Source organism: Cetorhinus maximus, chromosome 8 (assembly GCF_964194155.1).
Source record: "Cetorhinus maximus chromosome 8, sCetMax3.hap1.1, whole genome shotgun sequence".
NCBI classification, from domain to species: Eukaryota; Metazoa; Chordata; class Chondrichthyes; order Lamniformes; family Cetorhinidae; genus Cetorhinus; species Cetorhinus maximus.
The window spans coordinates 18,592,423-18,620,076 of NC_135886.1; the positions used below are offsets into that span (position 1 = coordinate 18,592,423).

The 27,654-nt window shown below is 43.0% G+C and overlaps 1 protein-coding gene across 2 annotated transcripts in view; it reads left to right on the forward strand.

Annotated features, from left to right (window-relative positions):
- The first annotated feature begins 3,500 nt into the window (after nt 1–3,500).
- LOC144683480 (TBC1 domain family member 30-like) overlaps nt 3,501–27,654 on the forward strand; it is a 90,125-nt gene continuing 65,971 nt past the window's right edge. For both annotated transcript variants that reach the window (XM_078546534.1, XM_078546535.1), the window contains exons 1-3: nt 3,501–3,844; nt 18,067–18,128; nt 22,589–22,654. In XM_078546534.1, coding sequence (XP_078402660.1) covers nt 3,679–3,844; nt 18,067–18,128; nt 22,589–22,654 — 294 coding nt within the window. In that variant the 5' untranslated portion in view covers nt 3,501–3,678. The remainder of the gene's footprint in view (nt 3,845–18,066; nt 18,129–22,588; nt 22,655–27,654) is intronic.

Genomic DNA, 27,654 nt, shown 5'->3' on the forward strand with positions numbered 1-27,654 from the left:
GCGATGGAAAGGTGGGGATTGCCCAGATAGCTGGTGACAGAATTAAACATCACACAACCACATGGCATACAACACTCATTCATGTTGACTTGCTGTCAGCAGCCAGTGAAATATGATGATGTCCGCAATGTTGACTTAACAGCTTCTTGCATTGACAGTTCTAAATCATGTCTTTCATCTCCTACAGGTCGATCGATCATCCCAATGGAGGTGGTGTGGGAGGAGGTTGAAGATGCCTCAGATGAGATCACTTACTTTAAGGATGCACCATCACAGGACTCATGCAGCTGTCCAACAGCTCAGATACACACACCTCGGTGAAGCTGCTAAGACAGGTAGCTGTGTTCTCACATGGTGTCTCACACACCACAACTGAGCAAGTGCAGGTGGTGGAGACAAGGGTCATCAGGGAAGAGTCCCAGTTGGAGGGTGCAGGGCTCTCCTGCCCAACTGGATGAAGATGCTGAGTCTCGGGGGGCAGCTGAAGAAGAGGATAATTCTGGAGCAGCAGCAGAAAATGTGTGAGGTGCTGTGAACCTTCCCAGCCGCACTGTGCACTCATGGAGAGAGGTTGGAGAAGTCTTCTCTAATGTGAGTACCATGATATCGTAGGTGTTTGTGATGATGTCCGTGCCCATGGAAAGGGTGACCTCCTGCTTGGAGCATCAGACGCAACAGTCAAGTGAATACATGCTGGCCCTGACCAACGACTTGTTACACTCAGGATGCATTGATGAAAACCTGGCCTCGGCTCTTCAGCACCGAACTGAAGTGCAGAAAAATGTTCTCCAGCTCTGGGCTAGCAGGAAGTGTGCGTGGGCCATGAGAGGGAAAATGGAGGAAGAGGACATGGAAGTGGGGTCTCTGTTCATAAGGCTTCCACTTTTCACCTGTTGCTTCGGTCTCAAACCACCCCTCATTCCCTCAGGGAAACTACTTGCACTGGCTGGGGTGGGTGGGGGAGGTCTAGGATTATAGGACATAGTCTAAAACTAGTCTGAAAACCCTGGCAAACATGACATCCATCACCTGTGTAATATATTTGTGGGCAGGAGATTGCAAGATTTTGCAGATGTTTCCTGCTGATCCCTGGAATGGTGATGATGATTTTGACAGCCACTGGCAATGTGTGCCCACCTGCTCCACATAGCAACGGGCTCCTCTTCCAGGAAACCGCAAATGGCAGCAGCCACCTGGCACAATGCCCTGAGCTTCCTGAGACACTGGTATTCGGACATGACCAGGAAGCTGATCCTCTGCTGTAAACCCTGTGTTGGGGCTTTTGCCTCCTGCAAGTTGCACATCTGCGTTCATCTCCTCTGTCCTGTGCAGCAGCAGGTAAGGGAGGAGAAGACTTCTGCTGCTCTTGGTGCTGCTGCTGCTCATCTTGATTCTCACCTGACTGAGGTCCAAGGTAAAACTGCATAAGTGGCCCCCATACTGCACTGATGTTTGACAGATGGAAAGTGTAGACCAGGCACACTAAACTCCAATGCAGTAGAGATGACCTCTAAAGTAGCAGAAATCACCAAAGCACTGATAGCACCCTTTCAGAATAAGTCCTGTGAGCAAAAGTCTTTCATTTAGGACAGGATCAGCTCTGAGCTCTGAGTACCCCTAGGATATTTTGCCCGCCATTTGCTCAGCCCCCTCAATTCCCACTGTCCTCTTCCCTTGCTTTCACTGACAAGTTTCAGGAAACATGGAAAATTTGTTAAGTTCAAAATGCCCAGTTAAAACAGTTGCTAATGGCCTTCTGACATATTTAAATTGGCAACGCATCTCTTTTGACAGGGTTACCTCACTGGCAGCTGAACACACTGCAGTGAAAAATGCAAGTTGGTGGGTTACAGCCCACTTCCTGACGTGCTGTTAATTTTAGTCCTCTTAGCTGGCTGTCTGCTCTCAAACCCTCTGTGAGGTTAAAAATCCCCCTGTAGAGAGCAAAATCAAAGAAGTTCTGTTAAAGTTTTATATTAAAAAAAAGCTGGTTAGACCTCAGTTGGTGTATCGTGTTCAACTCTGGATGCTTTAGGAAGACTGTCAAAGCCTTGGAGTGAGTGCAGAAGAGATTTACCAGAATGGGATCAGTGATGAGAGACTTCAGTTACATGGGAGGACTGGAGAAGCCAGGGTTGTTCTCGTTAGAGCAGAGAAGGTTAGGAGGAGATTTGATCAATGTGTTCAGAATCATGAACAAGTTTGAGAGAGTAAATCAGGAGGAACTGTTTCCGGTGGCAGACAGCTCAGAGACCCGAGGACACTGATTCATGTAGACTGGCAAAAGAACCAGGGGGCGACAGGGACATTTTTGAAACATAGTTTTGTGATCTGGAATGCTTGAAATAATGGAAGCGAACTCAAGATGAACTCAGAGAGGAACAGAATAAAAACTTGCAGGGAAAACATTTACAGGGAAATGGGAAAAGGGGGTGGACCTAAGGCTCTAGCAAAGAGCCGCGATGGGCTGAATGGCCTCTTTCTGTGCAGTGTGATACTTACCTAAACTATACATTTTCTATGAAGTAAACATGGAAAGCAAAATCCGGTCTAGTAATTCAGAAATTTTAGCAATTGATCGTTATCACAAAAATATCAATTTCAGTAGCTCTGCAATTCCTTTGCCACTTTGTTTTGGATTTGCCCTGTTTGCGGTCGCGTTCCGGGTTGATAGTTTGCTTGCGTGGAGCAAGTGTCATTTTGCATGAAAACCAGGAAATGAATTGAGATGTAGCCCAATTCCTTTGGGTCTGTGCAAAAGCATTAACCTCACTAACCCGATACATAGAGAGATGATATATGCGCGTCCTTCGTACAGTACACGCCCTGCTGTGTTAGCAGTGCCCTCGCACCTGAGTTACAAATCGGCGGGTCAAATCTACTCTTTAATCTGTAATATTTCCCAGGTTGAGGACGTCCCTAAACCTGGGGAGCCCCGACGTGCGATGGTTTTGAAAAAAAAATGAGTGCGATTCTTACCAAACCTTTTCCGTTTCATTTCCAATGCTTTCCTACATTGAAAGCATTTTCAGCTAGTTTGGGTGAAAGGAAACCACATAAAATCTGCATTGATGTGTTTCAGTGTAAAATGCTTTTTTTTAAAAAAAAAACCCCATTCACCGCCTTTTGCAGTCGCAAGCTCACCTCCATTCAATCTGGACTTTGTTTGAGTTTTTAACATATCGTGGTAATATGTCAGAGTAACGATACAAAGGAGTTAGTTGTAATTCTAGTGATCAACCGGGCAGGGTCGCCAATTGCAACAGTGACAGTAAAGTGGCAGCTTCATTCGACAATAGGAAACGGATTCCCAATTCATGAAGGCGGGAGGATAATAATAAATGTTTATTGTGTGTGTGTGAATCTGACCAGTCACAACCCAAAGTGTCTGTAACACCTCCCCAAGAGGGGATGATGTCATGTAGCCAAAGTTGGTAATGAGGAGGAGCAATGGCATTTTTGCTACATTGCTGCTTGAATGTGTTGCCTGATGTACTAGAACAGAAGATTGTAGAATTGCTTATTTTCTGACTGGACAGGTTAGGGGGGGGAAAAAAACCTGTGAAAAAAAAAGACGTTGAAACATCTGGAACCTGCATTGGCGAAATTGTGGTTTATTTTACATTCTTTTGAAAGTGTAGCTTTTTTCCCCCTCTGTTTCCTGCAAATTGGTTCTGCATGAACCAAGATCAAATCCCTGTAGTAAATCTGAATTCAGCCAGACATGCTGGAAGGTGCCTTAGAAAAAGGAACCGCAGCCTCGGCAGTGTCCTCAGCAATGTTCTGCAGAAAAGGAAGTGCATTTCGCGGTCTGCACCTCGGTTGCTCTGCACCTTAGAATCAGGTACAGTCATTGTTTCATTAACTGGCATCTGGTATGATGGTTTATTGTTACTTTTTAATGATCTCGTCCGTTTCACATGTTTTATCATTGCGCCGATTGCGTTAGGTGGGATAAGATACAATTTCCATAAATCCCCTTTAATTGTGCATAGCACATGTATTGAATGCTAATGATTATCTAGTTAATGTTTTGACAATATTCTCTTCAGTACGTTGATGCTGATTAGATTTCAGAGTACGCAGATATTGTATTGTAGTTGTTTTGGCCAGACGGTTCCTTAAATGTCTCTATTTTGGAATAAATTATTTTACTTTGTTCCCCTCCCCCTTTCCCCATTAAGGACATTTTCTTATGACAAACTTTCCCCGTACCCCCCCACCCCGCCCCACTTCCAAAGGTGAGACACTCCATTTCAGCAAAGCCTTTCGCCGATCTTCAGAGCTGACAAAACACACCTCTGGGGGTGTCATGATCCTGATATTTTCAGTTTCTGCCTTGTTGGCATGTGCCAGCCAAATTGCCTGAGATATTTATACTGATGGCTGGCAAGCTAGACAAAATTTGCAATTGTCTGCCTGAATCTTGGTGCCAGTAAAGTAGGAATGTGAAACACGAGAGTAAAATTGAACTTGGAAACTGAGATTTTATCTTGAGCTCCTGTGGATTGTATGGAGATCAAGAACTTGGCTACGGTCCATTCCATCTGTGGCTGTATGAGTGTGCCCAGAATGTCACAGGTGCACTATTTCAAGGGTCTTGCTTATTTCCCATTGCTAATGTAACACAATGGCTACAACAGCCTAGGGCCAATCAAGACCAATGCATTGGGCAGTGATGCCATTATGATCTCATCAGCACCTGAAGCCCCGCACAAGGTGATCTGCAATCTGTACAATTTGTAGCATCCTACCTTCACACCACCTCTTGCACTCTGGTCACAGAGTACACCACATAATCTGATTCTTTACTCCATCCGGGAGCTTGGGTTAATGCAGATGCCTGGTGACTATAAGCACTAAAATATTCCAAAATGAACAGAATAGGGGGCATAAAGAATGGGCTTATTCTTTATACTAGTGTGATTACTCAGGCAAAATCCTTAGGAAAGCAGGCACTTGGCCATCTAAAGTTATCATACTGTTCCCAATAGCAGCCCTAATAACTTGGCAAAGTGATATGATTATATTTATGTTTATAGTATATTATATGTTAATATTCAAGTGTAGTTACTGCATCATAGTTAAAATAACTTTCTTATTTTCACTTTGGTCTTCAGCCATGACACACTAGGAAAGTAATTGGATAGTTCCTGTACCTGATTAACAGTGTTCAGTCTGACACCAAGTGCTTCTTACTTGTGAGACATTACTGACTAGAATGAAAAGTTGGCTGTACCCAGGAGTAGTTGCCATGCCTTGGTTAGCATGAAAATCTCCTGCTTGATGCCAGAATGAGAATCTCCTTCCTGATTGTTCTTTCTTACTACCTGCTGTTATGTCTGCTTATTTCTTATCAGTACTGGCACAGGTAGGATGAAGTTCACAGCTTCCTCTAAACAGTCCTCACCATGTGCTGGAATCAAAATCTTTAGAATGCACTATGCCATAACAATCCTCACACCTGCAATCCTGTATACTTAACTGTCGAGTTATGTACCCACACCACTTAAATTTCTCACACAATGGGCTGAATGGCCTCCTTCTGTGCCATATCCATTCTCTGATTTAATGCTCATCAGCAGCAAAGTTGATTACCAAACAATTTTCCCTTTATGACCATTAATGAGATAAGATCAGTGCTGTAGCTGCATCATGCGAGTAACATTGCAGATTACAAACAAATAAAAGTGATTTGTTTGCTAAAGATGCATCTTTAATTAATTTGGTGCTAGAGCATTGCATGTTCTAGTTTTCTGGTTACAATTTGTGCTGCTAATGTAACAGCATTATTAAGAGCAATTAAGTCTGAAAGTGAGAAAAGCATGGACTACGACTTTAGCCCGAGGGACTGAGGGAAGAAAATGGTGGTCAGTGTTGCAGAGCTGCTAGTAAATGAACTTGGGAACAAATAGGGTTTGTGGTATGAAGTTATGCTCAGGATCCAACACAATATAAGAGATTTCAAAAATTAAAGGAAAAAGAACAGAATTATCCTATTGGCTTTTGGTATTAAATGTACCTTTTCTTTACAAGCCATTTGTTTTTTGTTCAGCTGAACTAGAGTGGTGCAAAGTTAAGCAACAAGGTGAAAAGGGGTACCTGTGGTAGAGGTAAACAAAGAATTTGGTTGAACATTACAAATTGATACACATTTTCATATTTGCAATTAAGCAATCATCAATATGTATCAATTGGAGTTAGTGTAACAAAGACGATACAAATCCAGACCATAGAACATAATTTATAAAGGGTTAATCAATTTTCCTTTGTGAAATATTTACAACAGCTCACATTATTTCTATAACATATTTAGTATAGAAAAACTCCCACTGAAGCAACACCATATATGAAGTAAAAACAGAACTGATGATAAGTCATCGACCTGAAACGTTCTCTGTTTCTCTCTCCACAGATGCTGCCTGCCCAGTTGAGTATTTCCAGCATTTTCTGTTTTTATTTCAGATTTCCATCATCTGCAGTATTTTACTTTTGCGGCACATGTAAGGGTTGCACTGAGGATCTTGAGGCTCGAAATCGCAGTTTAGGGAAATTCTATCTTCAGTTTCAAAGAAAGTTCACTTTCCAGTCTGTATTGTGTGGACCAGAAGCGGATAATTGAAATGTTATTCTCTCCAGTGATGAAGAGTTTGACAGTACAGAGTACAAGGCAATAATGGGCCATAATTTGCTGTCAAAATCACAGTGGGGGCTAATGATGCTTCCTGTTATTTACGTGCAAATGCTATAGCAACTTCAGGTGATGGCAGACGTGTGGTTAAATGTGGGAATCCAAACATTGCTGTTTGAGTTGCACCACTTCACCACTGGCTTTATGAAAATAGCATCTGCCTCACCATTGACGTTGATTGGCGTGAAGTTGCTGTATTTACCCCGTAAGATAGAAACTAAAAAGTTTTAAGTCTTGTCCATTTCAGTTTAAATACCCTTTTGACAATGTTAGTTACTGCCAAATAACTACTCTAGCACTGTAAATTAGCCATTACAATCATGGCACCACAGTCCTTCAGGGTTTAATTGTTGGAGATTATAAAGATGTAAAAAAAAATTTAAACTTTACCTTTCTGTCTCTTTGTTTCTCTCGTCTCTTAATCCAATCTTTCTTTCCTTCCCTTTGTTTCCCTTTCTGTTCTTGAGTTGACATTAAATTCACCCACACAAATTTACACTTCCTTCTTGGCCTTGGTGCTGTTATTTTCAATCTTTCAATCTGATTGGTTAAAGAGCTTGCCCTATTCACTCAGGTTCTAGACGCCTTGTCTCTCTCGGGATCCGTTATCAGCTCATATTTTCAACAACTTGTATCGCAGAGAAGTATCTCGATTACATGGTCAAGAGCAAGTCTAACTAATGGTGGATGGCTTTCCTTGTCCTCGTACAGTGAATTATAGCACACTAGCTCAGACAGTCAAACCTCTGTTGCAGTTTCAAGGACTGGGTCACTGCCCCTTGCCAGAGCAACTTGTGGCAGGATTTTAATTTCCAAGTCCTAACCCTGCTCCACATTGGCATCTGACATCCGATACAACTTTAAAAGGCACAGCCAGTTACTGGCCCAATGGCATGTTTTTCTGTCCAATTAGGGGAGGTGAGGAGGTGGGAATTAGACAGGGTGGGCAGCCATGATTATGGACGTCGGATTCCTTGGAATGACATGAAGCAGCAAAGTAGCAGGAGATCTGGCATTCATGGAAGGGTGGCCCCGCGATTTTCCGATGCCTCACTCTTCAATTTGTAGGAATAAAGAGCACACAGTGCATGAGAATGGAGGTCATATCAACGGCAGGGTGGCACAGCTCACTATATTGACATCCATGGAGGAGGGCGGCTTTGACATTGTCAGGGAGGCTACTCATCAAGAAGTCGGCAATGGTGAAGTGGGAGTCTATCTAAGAGAGGGTGAAAGGATCTGAACCATCCCCAGGTGATGGGGATGGAGCTCCCTCCTCTTTTTATTCAAGGTCCACACTTCTCTGGAGAGCCATGTTATAAAGCACACAGCATACCACCACCATGCAAGAAATCCTTGACAGAGTGTACCGGAGGAGGCCCACCCCTCACCACCCCCCTCCACCGGACTGGTGAAGGCACCAAAATCGCATCTGCAGGAGTCCAAAGGACTCTTCCATGGTGGCCTTTGGGAGCAGTTGTAGTAACTCTATTCCACCATTTTAGGGTTGCACATTGGTGTCATCAGTTAGCAGTCAAAGGCTTACTGGACATTCCCCCCCCCCCCCCAATATGCCACACTAACCCCTACAGTGCATTACCCCCCACAAATACCCCAGTGCTTGCACATTAAACTCTCAGTGAGCTCTGCCTACAGAATGGCTGGTAATGTCTTGTCAATTACATTGTTAAGGTTTTGTTAATGTCATGTCAATTACATTGTTAAAGTTAAGAGAAACAGGTGATGGGTGTTATTTGTCTTTGAGCACATTTAAATAGGGGATGGGGGGGACTGGGTTTTGTGGGAGGAGAGCTATGGGACTGAACAAATCAAACTCTCTCAGTAAAGGAAGGCTGTTTGTCTTGGTTTTGACTTCACCAACTGGCTTGGACCCTATTAACAATGGCCACTGTGTTCCAATGCATGAAGTGCTCTCTGCTCCTTCCACCTTTTATTCCTGGTTAGGAGTTGTTCCTGGCCACTTTCTCTCCAATGGATTAATTTATGATCCTGTGTGTTCCTGTGCCTCCCTTTCATAATCTGATTCTGAGCTCTCAATTGGCTTGTTTGCGTTCACGATCGATGAGCCACCACTTTCAGGTGGGTTACCGCCACTGACTATACGACGGCTCCACCAAAATTGGACCATGTTGGGAAGCTGGCACGCTGCTCGGTGATCAGATTTTACCAGCACGTCTGCCTCCCTCCCTGCCTCCTCCACACCGAATTGAAAATTTAGCCCCTTGTGTTTGAAAGCGATCTGCATGAGCAGTAATGATTGTTTCTGGTAATATTGCCGCTGCTGTAACTCCCTTTCCTGTCTGGATTTGCAGGCAATCTCAAATCGCACTTGTGATTTTTATTCTACTCCTGTGCTCAGATTCTGCTGGGAAAATCAAGGTAGCTTTCAATTGTAGAATCTCCTCGTACCTCAAAGGGAGAGGAGACTATGCTTGCCCAATTTCCCCAATTGATTTTATTCATTAATTAGCCTCTTATGCCCAAGTCTTCAAGTATTCGGTGATATCTGCCCAGAAATTGTAAAAATAGCAATTATGTCAGATCTTTTATTTGTTAAAAAGCTTACTAATTACCAGGACAGGATGACATATTTGGATATTAATTTCTTCTTAGCAATAAATTTGTGGAAGAATCTAACATCAAAAACTTAAAGCAATTAATAGTGAATATGCTGAGCTTTGTTTTTTTGTGAGTGGTAGTGCAAGTCATCGGATATTCTAGCAGTTGAGCACTCCAGAAGTAATGCTGGCAAAGGATGTGCAGTTCTCAGACTGTTGTGAAAATAGATTTAATGTTGTCTGTTCAATGGTGTTTGTTCCAACCTTTTGAGTTTGCCTCTTCATGGGTTATAAAATATTTAAGACGTTTGAGGCCAGTTTGAAGTTGATGTTCAGTTTGGGATCACTGTTACTTTTATTGCTCTTTGTGTCTGGCATCATGCCACATAATAAATATCATAAAGCCTGGTATCTAAATAATTAGTGAAGGTCAGAAGCAAAACAGCATCAGTGTCTGAGGAAAGCACTGCTAGGGGAAAATGTTGATCATTTTACTTACCCATTCAGTTCTGTTTAATTCAAAAGAGGAAAATCAGATGTCTCCAATTTTTCTTTTAGTCAAGTTTAGGTGTGAAGTACTTTCTGAATTGGTTTTACAACTAAAGATACATCCATAATTTTCACAAGAGCACAATCCATACTTTGGATGGAAGGCTTAAAGTTTTTTAATATAACCATAAATAGACGTTTAACTAATAAATGTCCCGTGGTGTTGACCACTGAACAAACCATCAGCAAAGTGATGGAAGGCATCATCAACAATGTCATTAAGTAGCAATTACTCACCAGTCACCTGCTCACCAGGTCCCGCCATGCCAACATGGCTCCAGACCTCATTACAGCCTTGGTCCAAAAATGGAAAAGAACTGCATTCCAGAGGCGAGGTGAGAGTGACTGCCTTTGACATCAAGGCAACAACTTATCCATCGTGGAATCAAGGAGCCCTAATAAAATTGAAGTTAATTGGAATCGGTGTGCGGGGACTCTCCACTCTCTGGAGCCATAGCTAGTAAAGAGGCATATGGCTGCAGTTGTTGGAGACCAATAATCTCAGCGCTGGTAGGAGTTCCTCAGGGTGGTGTTCTAGACCCAACCATCTTCAGCTGTTTCATCAATGACCTTCTTTCCGTCATAAATTCAGAAGTAAGAAATTTCAGTACACCACATCCACAGTTTCCCCTTTATCCACATTGCTAGTTATTTCCTCAAAGAACTTTAATAAATTAATCAAACTCGATTTCTCTCTCACAAAACTATGGTAACTCTGTGTAATTGCATTGAGATTTTCTAAGTACGCAGCTATAACCTCCTTAATTATATATTCTAGCATTTACCCTGTGGTAGAGGTTAAGGTAACTGGCCTGTAGTTTCCTGGTTTCTGTCTCCCACCTTTCTTGACTAGAGGAGTTACATTTGCTATTTTCCAATCTGATGGGACCTTTACAGAACCTAGGGAGTTTTGGAAAATTAAAACCAATGCATTTTATTGAAAGGTGGAGCAAGCTTAAGTTGCTGAATGGCCTACTCCTGCTCCAAATTTCTATGTTCCTATGTGATGATGTTCACTGATGATTGCACAATGTTCAGTACCATTTGTGACTCCTCAGGTACTGAAACAGTCCATGACCCCAAGCAGCAAGACCTGGAAAACATTCAGGCATGGGCTGATAAATGGTAAGTAACATTAGTGCTACACAATTGCCAAGCAATGACTACCTCTAGCAAGAGAGAGTCTAACCACCTCCTCTTGGCATTCAGCGGCATTACCGTCGCTTAATCCCTCACCATCAACATTCTGTGGATCACCATTGACCACGCACTTAACTGGAACAGCCACATAACTATTGTGGCCACAAGAGCAGGTTAGAGGCTGGGTATTCTGTGGTGAGTTACCCACCTCCTGACTCCCCAAAACTTGTGCACCATCTCTAAGGTACAAGTCAGGAGTGTGTTAGTATACTCTCCACTTGCCTGGATGAATGCAGCTCCAACAACACTCATGAAGCTCAACACTATCCAGGACAAAGCAAGCTGCTTGATCAGCACCCCAAATACCACCTTAAACATTCATTCACCACCTCCCCTCACCCCACACCAGCACATAGTGGCAGAAGTATGTACCACCTACAAGGTGCACCGCAGCATCTTGCAAAGGTTTATTCCACAGCACCTCTAAAGCCCACAGCCTCTACCACCTGGAAGGACAAGGGCAGCTGGTGCATGAGAACACCACCACCTGCAAGTTCTCCTCCAAGTTGCACGACATCCTGACTTGGAAATATATCCCTGTTTCTTCATTGTCACTGGGTCAAAATCCTGGGACTTCCTACCTAATAGCACTGTGGGAGTACCTTCAGCACACGGACTGCAGAGGTTCTCAAGGACAATTAAGGTTTGGTAATAAATGCCAGCCTTGGCAGTGACTCCCACACCAGGATTGAATTTTATAAAAGCTGGAGATGTTGGAGTCCAGCTGACGATTCATATCATGGATGAAGATGAAAGAGAGGAGATTGAAGGAGACAGACATAGGTGCAAATTATTAATCAATTCCAAAACATTTTAAAAAATGGTTCCAAAAATGGAAAACTTGGGGCCCTGCTTTTTGCCCTGACGTCAGGGTCCTGAAGCCTGTAGCAAAATTCAGGCCTTTGTTTTCTTGCTTTTTGAGGGCTCATTTGGACTGCAAATATATCTGCACATTGAAAACCTGAACTGATAGGTTTCATCCTTGCTTTGTGCTGACTTAACTCATCAGTCAGGAAGGTGGTGGAGACTCTACTTTTAGCCCTGGTATCTCTGGTCTAAGGAGAGCAAAATTGAGGCAGAGCCCCTAAAGCTGATCGCTTTCCCTGTTGGGAATCTTCCAAACCACGACCACTACCATCTAGAAGGACAAGGGCAGCAGATAGATGGGAACACCACCACCTGAGATTTCCCCTCCAAGTCACTCACCACCCTGACTTGGAAATATGTCGCCGTTCTTTTACTGTCGCTGAGTCAAAATCCTGGAACTCCCTAACAGCACTGTGGATGTACCTACACCACATGGACTGCAGCGGTTGAAGAGGGCGGCTCACCACCACCTTTTTATGGGCAACTAGGGTTGGGTAATAAATGCTGACCCAGCCAGTGAAGCCCACATCCCATGAATGAATTTAAAAAAAACTGCAGAGAGGGAGGACTGTAGTTGAGCACAGGTTTGCCTTGCTTATGAGACCCTCTGAAATTTAATAATCTGGTGCCAATCACTACCTAAACTCAATGAAGGATGGTCATTTGAGTGAGATGCCAGCTGGGGATCAGTACCAGTGGAACCATCATACTCAACATGAGTCAGCATATTCAGAAAAGCAAGGAAGAAATTGGCTGGAGAGAGGGGAAGTTGTTGGGGAGTCAGTTTCTTTAACTCAGTAAAGTGCATACATTATACTTTCAAAACTCTACTTAATGTAGTGACTTCTGTAATTAATAATAATTTGGCTCATTGTTCACACATAAAACATCTGCTTTTCCTCTGATCTCAGATCACGTGGGAGATTTTCCAGAATTATTGACTCGCTCACATTGTTCTGTCTATAATATCGACAAGCTTTTTCAATTCTTGCAAAGGGACTTATCACAAGGGGACGCTTCCAATTGTAAAGTAAGTATCTTGCTAACAGAGTCTATCAGCGTGAGGCTTTGCTAATGGGTAGCAGCAACACTTACAACAGATACCCAAAGCCCCTCACCTGACAGGTTTTACTCAACAATAGACTATCCTGCCAAGAGTTTGAACATCTCAACTGTGTTATGTCTCTGAGTAAGGCAGACGAGGATAAATTGAAGAATGGTCTTACAAAATGTTAATGAGGTATTTGCAGTAAATGTTGGATTTTCCCCACTTTTTCAGTGCTTGTAGGCAGTGAGACATTTTGTATTTTAAGATGTGAAACCTTTGACTGCAGTGTGACCTCACTGACAAAGCCCACTCCATGTACTTTCCAACAGCAGGTCACCTGGTAGAGGCCAGGGGTAGTTTCTCAATTTGCTACCCAGCAGTAAACCGGTGTTGCTGATCACCCATCTCTTATAGAACCCACCTCATTTTTATCTTCATGGAAATGAGATATGGGCAGTTTCTATGACAACACAAAGTTTTACACCTGGGCGACAAGTCGAAAGTCTACCCCCAGCTGTGGGAATCATGGCTGATCTTTTCCCTGTTGCCATGCCAGAGATACTAAGGCCAATTGTAGCTCCTCCGTTGCCAGTTTAACTGAAAGAAAGGCTTGCACTTATTTAATGCTTTCACAACCAACAGACAACTCAAAGCTGTTTACAGCCAATGAAGTACTTTTAAAGTGTAGTCACTGTTGAAAGTAAGGAAACGCGGCAACAAATTTGCACACAGCAAACTCCCACATTAAGACCAGATTCTCGAGTTTTGTGATGTTGATTGGGGGATAAATATTGGTCAGAACACCAGAGTATAACTCCCCTGCTCTTCTTTTAAATAGTGCAATGGAATCTTTTAATCCACCCAAGCAGGCAGTTGGGGCTTCAGTTTAACATTTCATCCAAAGCACCTCCAAAAGTGCAGCGCTGGAATGTCAGCCTTGATTTTTGTACTCCTGAGCTGGAGTGGGACTTGAACCTAGAACCTCATAAGGAGAATTTTCTCCCCGTCAGGCGGGCCGGTCGGGAGCGGGTGCAGGCGGGCGCGGAGCCGATCGCCGCCCACGATCAGCTGCGTGCTGCCATTTTTCGTAGGCGGGTCGGTTAAGGCCCACCCAGTGTGACACACACCTGGAAGCGCTCAGCGCTCCCTGTGCAGGCAGGGAGAGGAGAGAGAGTTGGGGCCTGTGCATGCATGCGAAAAAGCGCAGAAATCTCCTTGAGGCATGGAGCTGCCTCAGGGAGATTAATTTCAGTTATAAAGATGGAAAAAATTTCTTTAAAAATTATTCAGATATGTCTCCCTCATGTGACAGTGTCACATGAACTGGGACCGGTTTATGAATTTTCATGAAAAATTTTATTTAATTAATAAACCTTTCATGAAACCGTATCCTGCCCGTGGATGAGGTTTCATGAAAAATGCGAAGGCTGCCTGGGCTCTTCGCCTGCCCGCCAACCTTAAGGTTGGATGGGCAGCCTTGACAATTACTTTAATTAGTTTATTAATGGCCTTAACAGGCCTTTGACGGTTTGGTGGGCGCGCAACTGACTCTGGTGCGCGCCTGCCAAACGGAAGATCAGAATGACGCCCGGTGACATTGGGACGCATGCCCAACTTCACCGCGCGTCATTTTACGTGTCGGCCTGTGGGACCCGCCTCCACATGCTGAACAGAAGATTCTGCCCTATGACGTAGAGACAAGAGTACTTATCAACTGATCCACAGCTACAATCAGTTCATTTATTACCTCCTGTTTACATGGCTTAGTATTACAGCATATTGCTTCAAGGCATTATTATTACTTCAATTTGGTTGAGTGACCAGAAATTGACACTGAACGGTATTTATTCAGTGATACATGTTTTTCTCTTGTGCTGTCGCACAACAAAGATAATAAATTATGTTTCATTAAATTGTAACAGCCCCAGTTTCCTCAACTTATTTGTATTAAAGTAAATTGGTTTAAATGTATTTAAATTATAACCTTTTGAAGGACTTAAGCAGTTACGATACAGAATCTGGGTATTGAAACGGTTTCATGCAGTTCTTTACCTTGTAGTCCACTAATATTAATTAAGAGTCAAGGACAACCTTACAACACTTCCTTTTGCTGAGCTCTCTTTGAATATGATGCTGATTAAGTATGTACTCTTGACGAATGTTTAACATATATTGGCAAAGCCAGTTTACCTTTAGCCAAAAGGTATTGTATCTGAACCTCCAACCTTTATACTCCTGGTCTCCATATTACAAAAAGGATATGGAGGCACTGGGCAAGGTACAAAAAGACTGGCAGGGCTATACCAGAACTTGAGGTGTTATAACTATCTGGAAAGCTTGAGCGGGCTGGGGCTTTTTATTCTAGAAAAGAAAAAGCTGAGGGGTTACCTGTTGGACGTGTTTAAAATTATGAAGGGGCATGATAGGGTAAACATAGAGAAGATGTTTCCACTTGTAGGGAAGTCCAGAATTACAGGTCATAAATATAAGATGGTCACTAAGAAATCCAATAAGGAATTTTGGAGAAACCACTTTATCTTGAGAGTCTCAGGCACATGGAACTTACTACCACATGGAGTAGTTGAGGCAAATAGCATAGATGGATTTAAGGGGAAGCTTGATAATTAAGTGGGGGAAGAAGGAATAGAACAATATGCTGATAGGGTGAGGTGAAGTAGTGTGGGAAGAGGCTCATGTGGAGCATAACTACAACACAGACCAGTTGGACTGAAGAGCCTGTTTCTGGGCTGTAAACTCTACGTAATTCCATAGTACAGACCTTAGCTGTCGTTCCAAGGCACCGGTTGCATGCTTGGCACAGAATCCAATATGAAGTGCTCTTCATTATTTTTATAAGGACCTTCAATGAGATATATAGCAGTGGGAGGTGATGGCGTAATGGTACTGTCGCTGGACTAGTAATCCAGAGACCCAGGGTAATGCTGTGGGGATATGGGTTCGAATCCCATTATGGCAGATGGTGGAAATTAAATTCAGTAAAACTCTGGAATTAAAGTCTAATGATGACCATGGAACGATTGTTGTAAAAACCCATCTGCTTCACGAATGCTTTAGGGAAGGAACACCCAGCATTGACCTAGGCACAGAAAAACCACAACAGGAATCTCAGCCCTGTCGACCCTACAAAGTCCTCCTTATTAATATCTGGAGGCTAATCCCAGAATTGGGAGAGCTGTCTCACAGATTAGTCAAGCAACATGGAATCATACCTGACAGATAATGTCCCAGACACCATCCCTGGGTATGTCCTGGGACAGGCCCAGCAGAGGTGGCAGCACTGTGGTATACTTGTGCTCCACAACTTGCTGCCCCCTAGCCAAGCTGTTCCAGTATAGTTACAGCACTGGCATCTACCCGGCTATGTGGAAAATTGCACAGGTACATCCTGTACACAAAAAGCAGGACAAATCCAACCCGACCAATTACCACCCCAGTCAGTCTCCATCATCAGTAAAGTAATGGAAGGGGTCATCAACAGTGCTATCAAGCGGCACTTGCTTAGCAATAACCTGCTCACTGACGCCCAGTTTGGGTTCCGCCAGGACCAATCAGCTCCTGACCTCATTACAGCCTTGGTCCAAACATGGACAAAAGAGCTGAACTCCCGAGGTGAGGTGAGAGTGACTGCCCTTGACAGCAAGGCTGTATTTGACCAAGTGTGGCATCAGGGAGCCCCAGCAAAACTGGAGTCAATGGGAATGAGGGGGAAAAGCTCTCTGGTGGTTGGAGTCATACCCAGCACAAAGGAATGTGGTTGTGGTTGTTGATGGTCAGTCATCTCAGCTCCAGGACATCACCACAAGAGTTCCTCAGGGTAGTGTCCTAGGCCTAACCATCTTCAGCTGCTTGATCAATGATCTTCCTTCCGTGAGAAGTGGAAATGTTCGCTGATGATTGCACAATGCCTAGCACCATCCGTGACTCCTCAGATACTGAAGCAGTCCTTGTCCAAATGCAGCAAGACCTGAACAGTATCCAGGTTTGGGCTGACAAATGGCAAATAACATTCGTGTCAGGCAATGAGCATCTCAAACAAGAGAGAATCCAACCATTGCCCCTTATTGTTCAGTGGCATTACCATCACTGATTCCCCCACTATCAACATCCTGGGGGTTACCATTGACCAGAAAGTGAACTGGACCGGCCATATAAATACTATGGCTACTAGAGCAGGTCATAGGTAGGAATTGAGGAACGGGTAACCCACCTCCTGACTCCCCAAAGCCTGTCCACCATCCACAAGTCAGAAGTGTAATGGAATACTTCCCAATTGTCTGGCTGAGTGCAGCTCCCACAACACTCAAGAAACTTGACGCCATCCAGGACAAAGCAGCCCACTTGATTGGCACCACACCCCCAAACATTCACTCCCTCCACCACTGACACACAGTAGCAGCAGTGTGTACCATCTACAAGATGCACTGCAGGAATTCACCAAGGCTCCTTCGACAGCACCTTCCAAACCATGACCACTACCATCTAGAAGGACAAGGGCAGCAGATAGATGGGAACACCACCACCTGGAAGTTCCCCTCCAAGTCACTCGCCATCCTGACTTGGAACTATATCACCATTCCTTCACTGTTGCTGGATCGAAATCCTGGAACTCCCTTCCTAACAGCACTGTGGGTGTACCTACAGGGACTGCAGCGGTTCAAGAAGGCAGCTCACCACCACCTTCTCAAGGGCAACTAAGGATGGGCTATAAATGCTGGCCTAGCCAGCAGCGCCCACATCCCATGAATGAATTTTTAAAAATTGCCCCCGTTGGCCCCCCACCACCAACATCACCACCACCAACAATGCCACAAGTAGATTTTTGGTGGCAGCCAGTGATACCAGCATGAGTTGTAGTTGCATTTTGAGGGCCTCATTAGGATCAGGGCATGGGCTGCAGATCAAGTGCTCAGGCGCAACCCACTAACTCTGGGCCACCATAACTCCCAGTATTCCCACTGGGCGGGGCCCTGAATATTCACACCATATTTCCTGTGTCTTGACTTTGATTTTAAAAAATGATTTTTGCTTTTTTTTTATCCTCAGCATCTTCAGAAGATACAGGTTGTTTTTGTATTAATCTGCTTGTAATGTGTTGTTTATTATTTTAATAGGTGCTGACCCACGACTGAAGATTAACACTGAATGTTTGCCAGATCAAAATGAATTTCAGCAGGTTTGTTGCCTCTTCTAGTCTGACATTTAACTGCAACTATTGGCTCATATATTTCCTGTTATGTGAACAGGTATCAATGACTGGATAACTCAGCCCTTTCACTATGGTATCCATTCTGCCCAATTCCTTTTTTGTTCTCCGTATTTGCTATTCAGATCCCCTGGAGAATGCACCATTCTTTGGACAGCAGGATGGGCCAGGTCCCAGGCCTAAAGTATCCCTCCATGCTACGCTTGATTTGGCCAAAGAGAGGCCTGATGGACCTGCTACATTCCCCCCTTAGTTTTAAAAAGGAGTCTGGTTGTTGATGAGACTGCAAACTCACCACATAAGTAACCGGGCATCCTCACATCCTATCACAACACCACCGTGCAGGGAATTTGACCCAATACATCAAATATTGTATTCAGCACTATTGTGGTCTTAGACTAAACTACTGCACACGAATGCCATGATGAAATCCTTTCAAATTTGGCACAATGACCCAGTGGAGAAGGATCAACCTTTCAGGAAGTTAATATCTGTCAGAATATAGTGGAACCAAATGTAACTTTCCTCTAATGTGAGCAACAGTAAAATGAATTATCAGATATCACAGTGGAGACTATAGCTCTTTGAAGTATGCACCAAGTTCCCAATTATTCGAATAGGCTCAGGGGATGCACAAAGACCGAGATCAAGCATAGAGATCTCCTTGGGATTAGGTAATTAAACCTCTTTGATCTTGATTTGAATTCAGGCCAGAGTGCAAGGACCAGAATCTCATGTCTATATAAGGTAAATGAATTTCAGCAACATTAGCCCTAATGCATGCAAGCCCACGGCACAAAGACTGCTTGTGTTTCAGCACAGATTGGCAAAAGAAAAATGAGTACTTTTGGCAATCTCAGAAAGGATGCAAGCGTTGTTGCTGTGAGAATTGGAAAGCAACAACAACAGTGTGCATTTATGTAACGCCTTCACCAAAAAGGCATAATATCTGTTTCAGGCATGGGCACGACAGATTGCTCTTTTATCATTATGGCAGGTGGCACACTTCCAGGTGAGGATGCATGCACATCCTCCCTGTCATATTGGGGCTTAGTGGGCCGGTTAGAATGTGAAAAACCAACACTGCGTCGCCAAATTTATAGACCTATATATCAGCCTTAAGCATCTCAGACAGAGATTGAGTGCCATAACTGTTTAGGTTTATATAAATCAGATCTAAAATTCCATTGATACTCTCTTATAGTAGGCGTTGATTTTAATGCCCATAGTCAGGTTGCTGTTTCGCTGATTGCAGCAAAACTGACTCAGTGGAGCTGAATTAATGTTAATTGACTGAACAAAATGGCATTAACTTCACTTTTGAGATTGGTGGTGTTAAAAACACCCTCTGGGGTTGTAGAAATTGTGTTGACTATGAAATACTGTCCTCTGCTTTTGGATTAACATGTGGTATTAAACTCAACCCTGTGTAGACCTGCCTCAAGTAGATCATTGAAGTATAATTAGGATGACAAGACTTTCAGTAGATTTATCTGCCATTCACCATCGTCTACAGGATGTTTTCAGGAAGACTTCAAGACTTAAAGACAGGACAAATGTCAAAGCATATGGAATCAGGGGCCAGGAAGTAGAAGGGTGGTTGCAAAACAGGAGGTGGAAGTTAAGGGAAGTTCTTCTGATTGGCAGAAAGTGGGAAGTTGCGTCCAACGCTGGAAACACTGTTGTTTACCATATATGACTGTATTAGACTGAGGAATTTAAGGTATTGTGTTGGAATTTGCAGATGATGCCAAATTTGTGGGTTAAGCTAATAATGTGGAAAACTGCACCAGAATACAGGAAGATAAAAACAAGCTTGCAGAGTGGGAGGGTGAATGGCAAATTTAACACAGACAAGTGTAAAGTATTGCACATAGAAAATAAAAATTGGCAACATGCATGCTTCGTAAATGGTTCTGAAATGGCTGAGGAGAGTATTGGGAGAACTAGGAGTCTTATTAGGCTCAGCATTTAACATGTCCAGCCAGGGCAGCAATTAATAAAGCTAACAGAATGTTGAACTGCATAGCCGAAAGAGTGAAGTACTAATGATTAAGCTGTATAGTGCTTTGGTCAGACCACACCATGAGTACTGTTCCCAGTTGTTAGTTGCCGTGGCTCAGTGGGTAGCAATCTCACCTCATGAGTCAGAAGATTGTAGGTTCAGGTCCCACTCCAGAGACTTGACCATAACATCTGCATTGGTACTCCAGTGCAGTCATGATTGGAGTGCTTTGGTTTGGATGAAATGTTAAACCAAGGCCTGTGTCCTCTCCTAGGTGGATGTAAAAGACCTCATACCATAATTTGGAAGAACAGCAGGGGAATGCACCTCGGCAACCTGACCAAAATTTATCCCTCAATTAACATCATAAAAATATATTACCCAGTCATTATCACATTGTTGTTTGAGGGAGCTTGCTGTGCACAAATGTTTGCCATGTTTCTTACATTACAGCATTGAAGGTTAATTAGGAACACTACTTTAAGTTAAAGACTGGAATTAGGGTTAAACTAGGAAAAGGCAACTTTGATATGATAATCAACATTTGGAATGAATTTCTGAGCAGAATGGGGGCGGGTGCAAAAGTGTGGAATCATTTAAGAAGCGAGAAGATGGAGCAATGGAGGGAACCTGGGGTTGCTCTGAAGGGATGTATTAAGATAGACTGTTTCTTGTGAAGTAATTGGGATTGGGAATTTCAAGCCCAACATATGAATTCTAAAAGGTTGTAATTTAGTTTGGTTTTCATTTTATAGATCAAGTTGACTGTCAAATTTATTGTGAATTAATTTGTACAGCAGGTGCCTTTTCCTACTTTGCTTTTGCCTTTAACACCATCCTGAGATAATTCGAGCACTGAAAACTATTGCAGCAGGAACAAGCAAAGTCAGAAGACATGTGCATGTCTGTCTTTCACTTCTTATGCTCAAAGATCTTCATTCCAACTCTATATTGCACAAGTTACAAAATATAATCGTCCTAGTGAACTAGTCTGACTAAATCCCTTTGGTTGCATTCTGCACCCACACAGTCCTTCTCTGTCAAGATTATAGAATGTTCTAGCTATAGATTTGTCTACTAGGTTGCTGATCCTGCACTTTTGTCAAGCCACCAGTTGACCCCCTTAATTAGTCAGGATCTCTTTCTGGATGGATTTCCCTTTCTTGCTATCATGATCAAGCTGAGACTAGCAGAATTAGCCTTCCCACCTTGAGAATGCCAATTAAATGTTGTTCTTCTAATTGAGAGCAATGCAAGTAATGTTGTAGCTGCCCATAACATTTTACAGTTGGGTGCATACTGCTGTATAAACAGATGAACTCATCAGCTAGGCTCAGAGGCACGTTCTCTTCTGAATCAGAAGATCTTGGCCTCAAGTTCCACTTCTGATTTACTGGCTATAATCTAAGTTTATGCTTTATTCTGTTACTGAATAGATGTTGCCTTTTGCAATGAGATGTTAAAGTAAGATCCTGTGTGCCTGTTGAGGTGGATTAGGAACCCCCATTGTGCTATTTGACTTTAATCCAGGTGAGTTCATCTGGTACCCTGGGAAGTTTTTATCCCTCAACTGCCACTCCCAAAACAAATTAAATTTATCTCATTGTGATTGCAGATTGCTTGATATGCCTGCCTACAAAACATCAGTGATTATATATAAAATGCAATTAAGTAACTGTGAATTTCTTTCCAATGCCCTTAGGATGTAAATGGTGCATATAACTGCAAAGCATGTCTTTCTCCAAATATTGCCCAACAAAAACACAGGGCTGAATTTAATGGCCACGGTAGTGGCCCATTTCACCAGCTGGAGATCAGTGGTAACCCCGCCAGGGACATTCCCATGAGTCACTGATGGGATTTCATCCCAATCTGACATTTGGCTGCCTCCCATCGGGGTTCCTGGGGCCTCCAGGATGGATGTGATGCCTCCAAGAAGCATCTTGAGATGTATTACTCCACTAAAGGCACATATTAGTGAATTATGGCAGAGAGAACCACAGAGAAGTGTTGTAGGGCTTGGAGAAAAAAAACACTTCAAAAAGCACAGAACAATCCACAGAAACAACTCCTTTTTAAAAATAAGCTGTTAAAGACTATAAATATGATTGTTGCCTGGCATTTGGAGATGAGGAATCTAAGAAAGTGGGAGTGATTGGGGGAAGGTGAGAGTGATTGATACAATGTAAGCTGGTTGCTGTGTGAAATTGCGCTAGAGTGACAACGGTTAAGATAATAATAGTAAACCAAAGCCTGAAAAATATGAGTCTGTATTTTTGGTTTAGAATGAAAAGAAAACTCCCAAATGTATATGAATAGCTAACATTCAAGCACATTCAATGATCAATAAGAATCTGTGATTTAAATTTCAAATAGAGGCGATTTCCAGGTACCAATTCTAATCCTGCCTGTATTGTGGTTTCAGTGGTTTGAGACCTGTCGAGCTATTGTTTGGTTGCCAACAGGGATTCCCAAGCGATGGAGGCAAAGGGTAAGTGAATGAATTCATCAGGTTCTTGGACTAGTTCTGTACTCCTGCTGCTGCCTCATTGATCTGCCAAAACATTTGTTGCAATTTTTTTTACACTTTACTTTTTACTAGGACTCATACCACTACTCATAGTCTTGCTGAGACTGTTACTTACAATGGACTTTGTGACATTTCTCTTTAAAAAATATTTGTGGAAGTCATCACATTAAAGGGGGAGGGAAAATGGCAAACTGCTGTCATTAGTATCACATTATTTGTCCCCTCTGCTCCCAGACGAATGTGGTAGTAACTGGTGATGATGCCAAAATTCACCTTGCACTATTAGCATAGAATTTTACAGTATAGAAGGAGGCCATTCAGCCCATCGTGCCGGAGCCAGCTCCTTGAAAGAGCTGCCCAATTTGCACCCCCCACCCCTATTCTTTCCCCATTGCCCATATTTGTACAGGGGTGGCACCAAACGCTGCCATTTTATTTATCAGCACAAATCCTGCGTTGAGTTTAGAGTTTAAATGCTGAATGGCAGTGGATAATCAGCTTATTTGCCGTACTGTCTCTCATTTTGCTTTGCAACCAAAAAGCATTTCACAGCTGTGTAGCACTATTAGATGAAGCTTATGCCACATTGATGGAGTTAGAAAGAATTTTTTTTTTGCAAAATTATAAAATAGCAGATTTGAAACTCACACAAAGCCGACCTGAGCTGCTGTGCCTCACTGAGTGGTCTCTCGCAATAACAGCTGAATGGTGGAAAAAATTAAGCTGTAACTGAAAATATTTTAAATGGAATTATTTCCTGTCAAAATCAAACAGAGATTCATTTCTGCTTGGGCAATGAAGAGCAATGGATTAAGCAAATTATGTCGGTGGATTTGAAACTAATTAAAAAATCACCACCTGCAACACTTGAGGCTTGTCTTGAATAACCAAACAGGGATTATCTCAAAATGTAGCATTATATCCATGAGAGGCTCTAAAAGTAGAAAGGAAGTTTAAGCTGTGTCTGAAGAATTGTTACTTAACCCATTAAATACTAATTTACTTCACAGGAAAATCAACATGTTGGTTTCTACCAAAAGAGTTGAAAAACTGTTTTGTTTTGTGTGTAGCCATGTGCTGAATATTTTGGAGCATTATGAGTGCAGGATCTCCATGCTCCTCTATCTCTGGTCCCTTGCACATCACTGATTTCCATTGCACCGCCAGTGGTGGCTATGCCTTCAAATGTCTAATCTCTGGAATTTCCTTCCTAAACCTCTCCGTCTCTGTACTTCTCTCTCCTCCTTTACGCAGCTCCTTAAAACCTACCTCTTTGACCAAGCTCTTGGTCACCCAAGCTAATACCGTTTTGTTTGATAATGCTCCTGTGAAGTGCCTCCAGATATTTCATTACACTAAAGGCACCGGCCAGAATTTTTCCTTCGGTGATTTGGGGGCGGGGCCCTCTCGTCGATGCGAAAATGACGCAGGATGACATCAGGGGAAACCTCCAACGTCATCCCGCCCCATTTAAATATTCAGGAAGGTGGGCGGACAGCGAAATCAGCTGTCCGCCCGCCGACCTGTCAATGACCAATTGAGGCCATTGACAGGGTAGTTAACCCAATTAAAGGCCCTGCCCGTCCAACCTTAAGGCTGGCGGGCAGGCCAGGAACCTCTGCGGGCTTCTGATAATACATGAAACCTCATCCACTAGCAGGATGAGGTTTCATGTCCGTTTTTAAAAAGTTTAGTAAAGTTTCTGTGCTTTTTATTAACATGTCCCATCTCGTGTGACATTGTCACATGAGGGGGACATGTTAATAATTTTTTTATTTTTCTATTTTTGATGTGTTTAAACCTTTCACCGATGTCCCTGAGACAGCAGTTAGTCTCAGGGAGCAGTGCCCTCTTTCACACGCATGCGCGAAACATCGCACTTTGACAGTTGGGGAATCCCTCCTCCCCCCCGCACAGAAAGCGCATAGCGCTTCCCGCTGGGTGGGCCTTAATTTGCCCGCCCACTCAAAATGGCAGCGGGGCCCGCTTTGGCGGCGGCAATCAGCTGCCCGCCTGCCGCTTAGCTGGTCGGGCCCGCCCGCCCATCAAGGGCAAAATTCTGCCCAATATAAGTGCAAGTTATTGTATTTGCATTTGAGAAATACAGTCAGGAACTTTTTAAAAAATGTTTTACTTCTATTTTTCCCTGAATCAGTTTAAGATTATTGTTTCAAGAGCTGGAAATGGTTATTAGGCTTGAAATATTTAAATTCAATGACCGGTACATTAACATGCTACACGGTATTTGCACTAGCGTTATTCTCACCTAAAACCTGCTACTTTTTTCTCTTTTCATCACAACCTGTTTTGTCCCTCTGTATTGCATCAAGACTATTGTCCGTCACCAGAGGAATTGATTAAGGGGAATAGCATTGATACATTCAAGGGAAGCTAGATAAGTACCTAAGAGAGAAAGGTATAGGGGGATATGTTTATGGGATTAGATGAAGAAGGGTGGGAGGAGGCTTGTGTGGAGCATAAACACCAGCATGGACCAACATGGGCCGAATGGCATGTTTCTGACCTGTAATGACTTTATAATATTGCAATAGTATTCCCATCAGTATCTCCCTGTACTTCACTGCCATGTTCTTCAAAAATTCAAATTTTGACACCCTTTGACTTTCCTCTCCCTGGCATTCTTACTATATTGAAATCAAGACTAACCTCATACTCCATTTCACTCCTGTCTCATAGGAGAAAACTAACTTTTTTTTCTTTCAAAAGCCCTCCTCCTCCTCTTGCAACCTACTGGGCGTTAAACCCCGAGCTTCACAGCATTTAATCATTATTTGCCGATTTACCTCACTTTCTCTTCCATTTTCAAGCAGGTGATGCTCCATACAATGGACTTCAGTGTGAGTTGCCCTTCATTTAGGTTTCTGTAGGAGTTTAATATTCTTTTGGTCAGGCGGATAGGAATGTCAACCTTCAGATGTGTCACATTTTATTGTTTGCTGGCGCACGCTACATTCATATAGACATCCGATCTCAATCTTAAATGTGGTCGTTCTTACTAATGCTCCTTTGAAGATGTTGAAAACACTCTATCAATTGCATAGTACTGATTTGTCTATTTAAATTTGCACAGACTATTAAACAGATAGTTTGAAAGCTATGTGTTTGTCTGTTTTGATAAACCCCCTCTTCTGGGCATCAGTGCTGCAAAAAGATCACACTTCCCTGAATGGGTTAAAGGCAAATGAACACAAATTAAAAGATAGTCTACGATTATTTATGAATAAGATGGTTATTCTGTTTTATAAATAAAGAAACAAAATCTGAACTGAACTGATGAAGATGAATATTGGTGGAAATGACTAGACAGTTCAATTGCCTCTTGGGACTGCAGTCTAGCAAAATATTAAGATTGAGATAGATTAGCTTAGAAATCTTGTATTAATAATTGCAGCAGAAGCGGATTTCTTCTGGAATTGTAATGTCACAAGTTCTTCCCATGCTGTATGTGTGTACCCAGTGAATTTAATTTACATATTATTAACATGGCCAGGAAAGATTGCACATTTTTAAAAATAAGTCTGTTTCCACATTGAGCTTCTACGCTGACTAAATCAAAGTAATGGGAAAGATATTTAATTGCTGTTTATTAAAATGTGCTCCCATAGAATTTTCCAGTAATCAGCACAAACTATGGCTTGAGAGTAATGTTGCGCTAAGTATATCACAACCATACTCCTTAGCACAAGCATCTTCACCCATCAGATGGACTGTGCCAACTGTTGGTTTCTACACCAGAAGCCACAGCCAGCCCATAAGTATGTATAAGACTAGGGGAGATGGTGGTGTGCTGGTAATATCACTGGACAAGTAATCCAGAGGTCCAAACTAATGCTCTGGGGACATGGGTTCAATGTGGTTGGTTGAATTTGAATTCAATTAATAAATCTGGAATATAAAACTAACCTTAGTAATGAAATTATCATCAACCTGGTTCAATGTCCTTAAGAGAAGGAAATTTGCCATCCTTACCTGGTCTGGCTTATGTGTGACTCCCAGAGCCACAGCAAGGTGGTTGACTCTTAACTGCCCTCTAAAATGGCCTAGCAAGCCACTCAGTTTGTGGGCAATAAGGGATGGGTAACAAATGCTGGCCTTGCTAATGATGTCCACATTGTGAGAATTTAAAACAACAGACTGAATGAAACCAGCTCATAAATTTAGAATTATTTATATGAGGTAGCAGAGACTATGGAGTGACTTCTAATTTCAAAATTCAGCTGATAACAGAAGTTCCTCTGTAATTTGAGATTATCTGAACCTTTTGATACTTATACCCTTATACTATTTCTGTTTTTCTCTTGACTTAGTTGATGACCAAAGAGCTGGTCCTGTGTCTGAAAGCCAGATGGTAGAATGGTTGAGACCAAGAGCTACCTGCCATTTGAGCTATTTTGGCCTCAGTTGAGTGTGTTTCACAATGTGACTCTGCCCTCTTTGCTCCTCCTCCAATAGTTTCTTGATTTAGCATGGAGATCCATTGGTTGTCACTCGTAGAATTCCACATCGCAGAGTTGTTTCTCCTCCACAAGGAGCAGGCTAGATGGGTGCTGTTTAATCAGTTGGGAAGACGCAGAGTGGAGTGCCAGTCGCCTTCCCAACTCCCTCTGATTAAGTTAGCGGCAAGGAAGCTAAGGTCAGCCTTCCTGCCCCTAGCTCAATTCAGGCCCTTAAGTGGCCAAGTAAGGGCCTCAGCCTCCCGTCGCTGATATTCTACTGATTGGAAGCCCTATGTCCCATGAAAGGCCCCTTTGGTAGCAAGGCTCACCCCTACTGAAAGCCCTTTTACTGCCCCTCTAATTTGACCATCCGTGCTGCCCCATCTGCCGACCTCAGCCTCTGGTGAGCCTGCCCCACTTACCTCTCCCCCAGGCCTCCTTACCTGGCACTTTACCTGGCACTGGGATTGAAGAGCTGCTGGCCCTCTGATTGGCTGGCGGCTG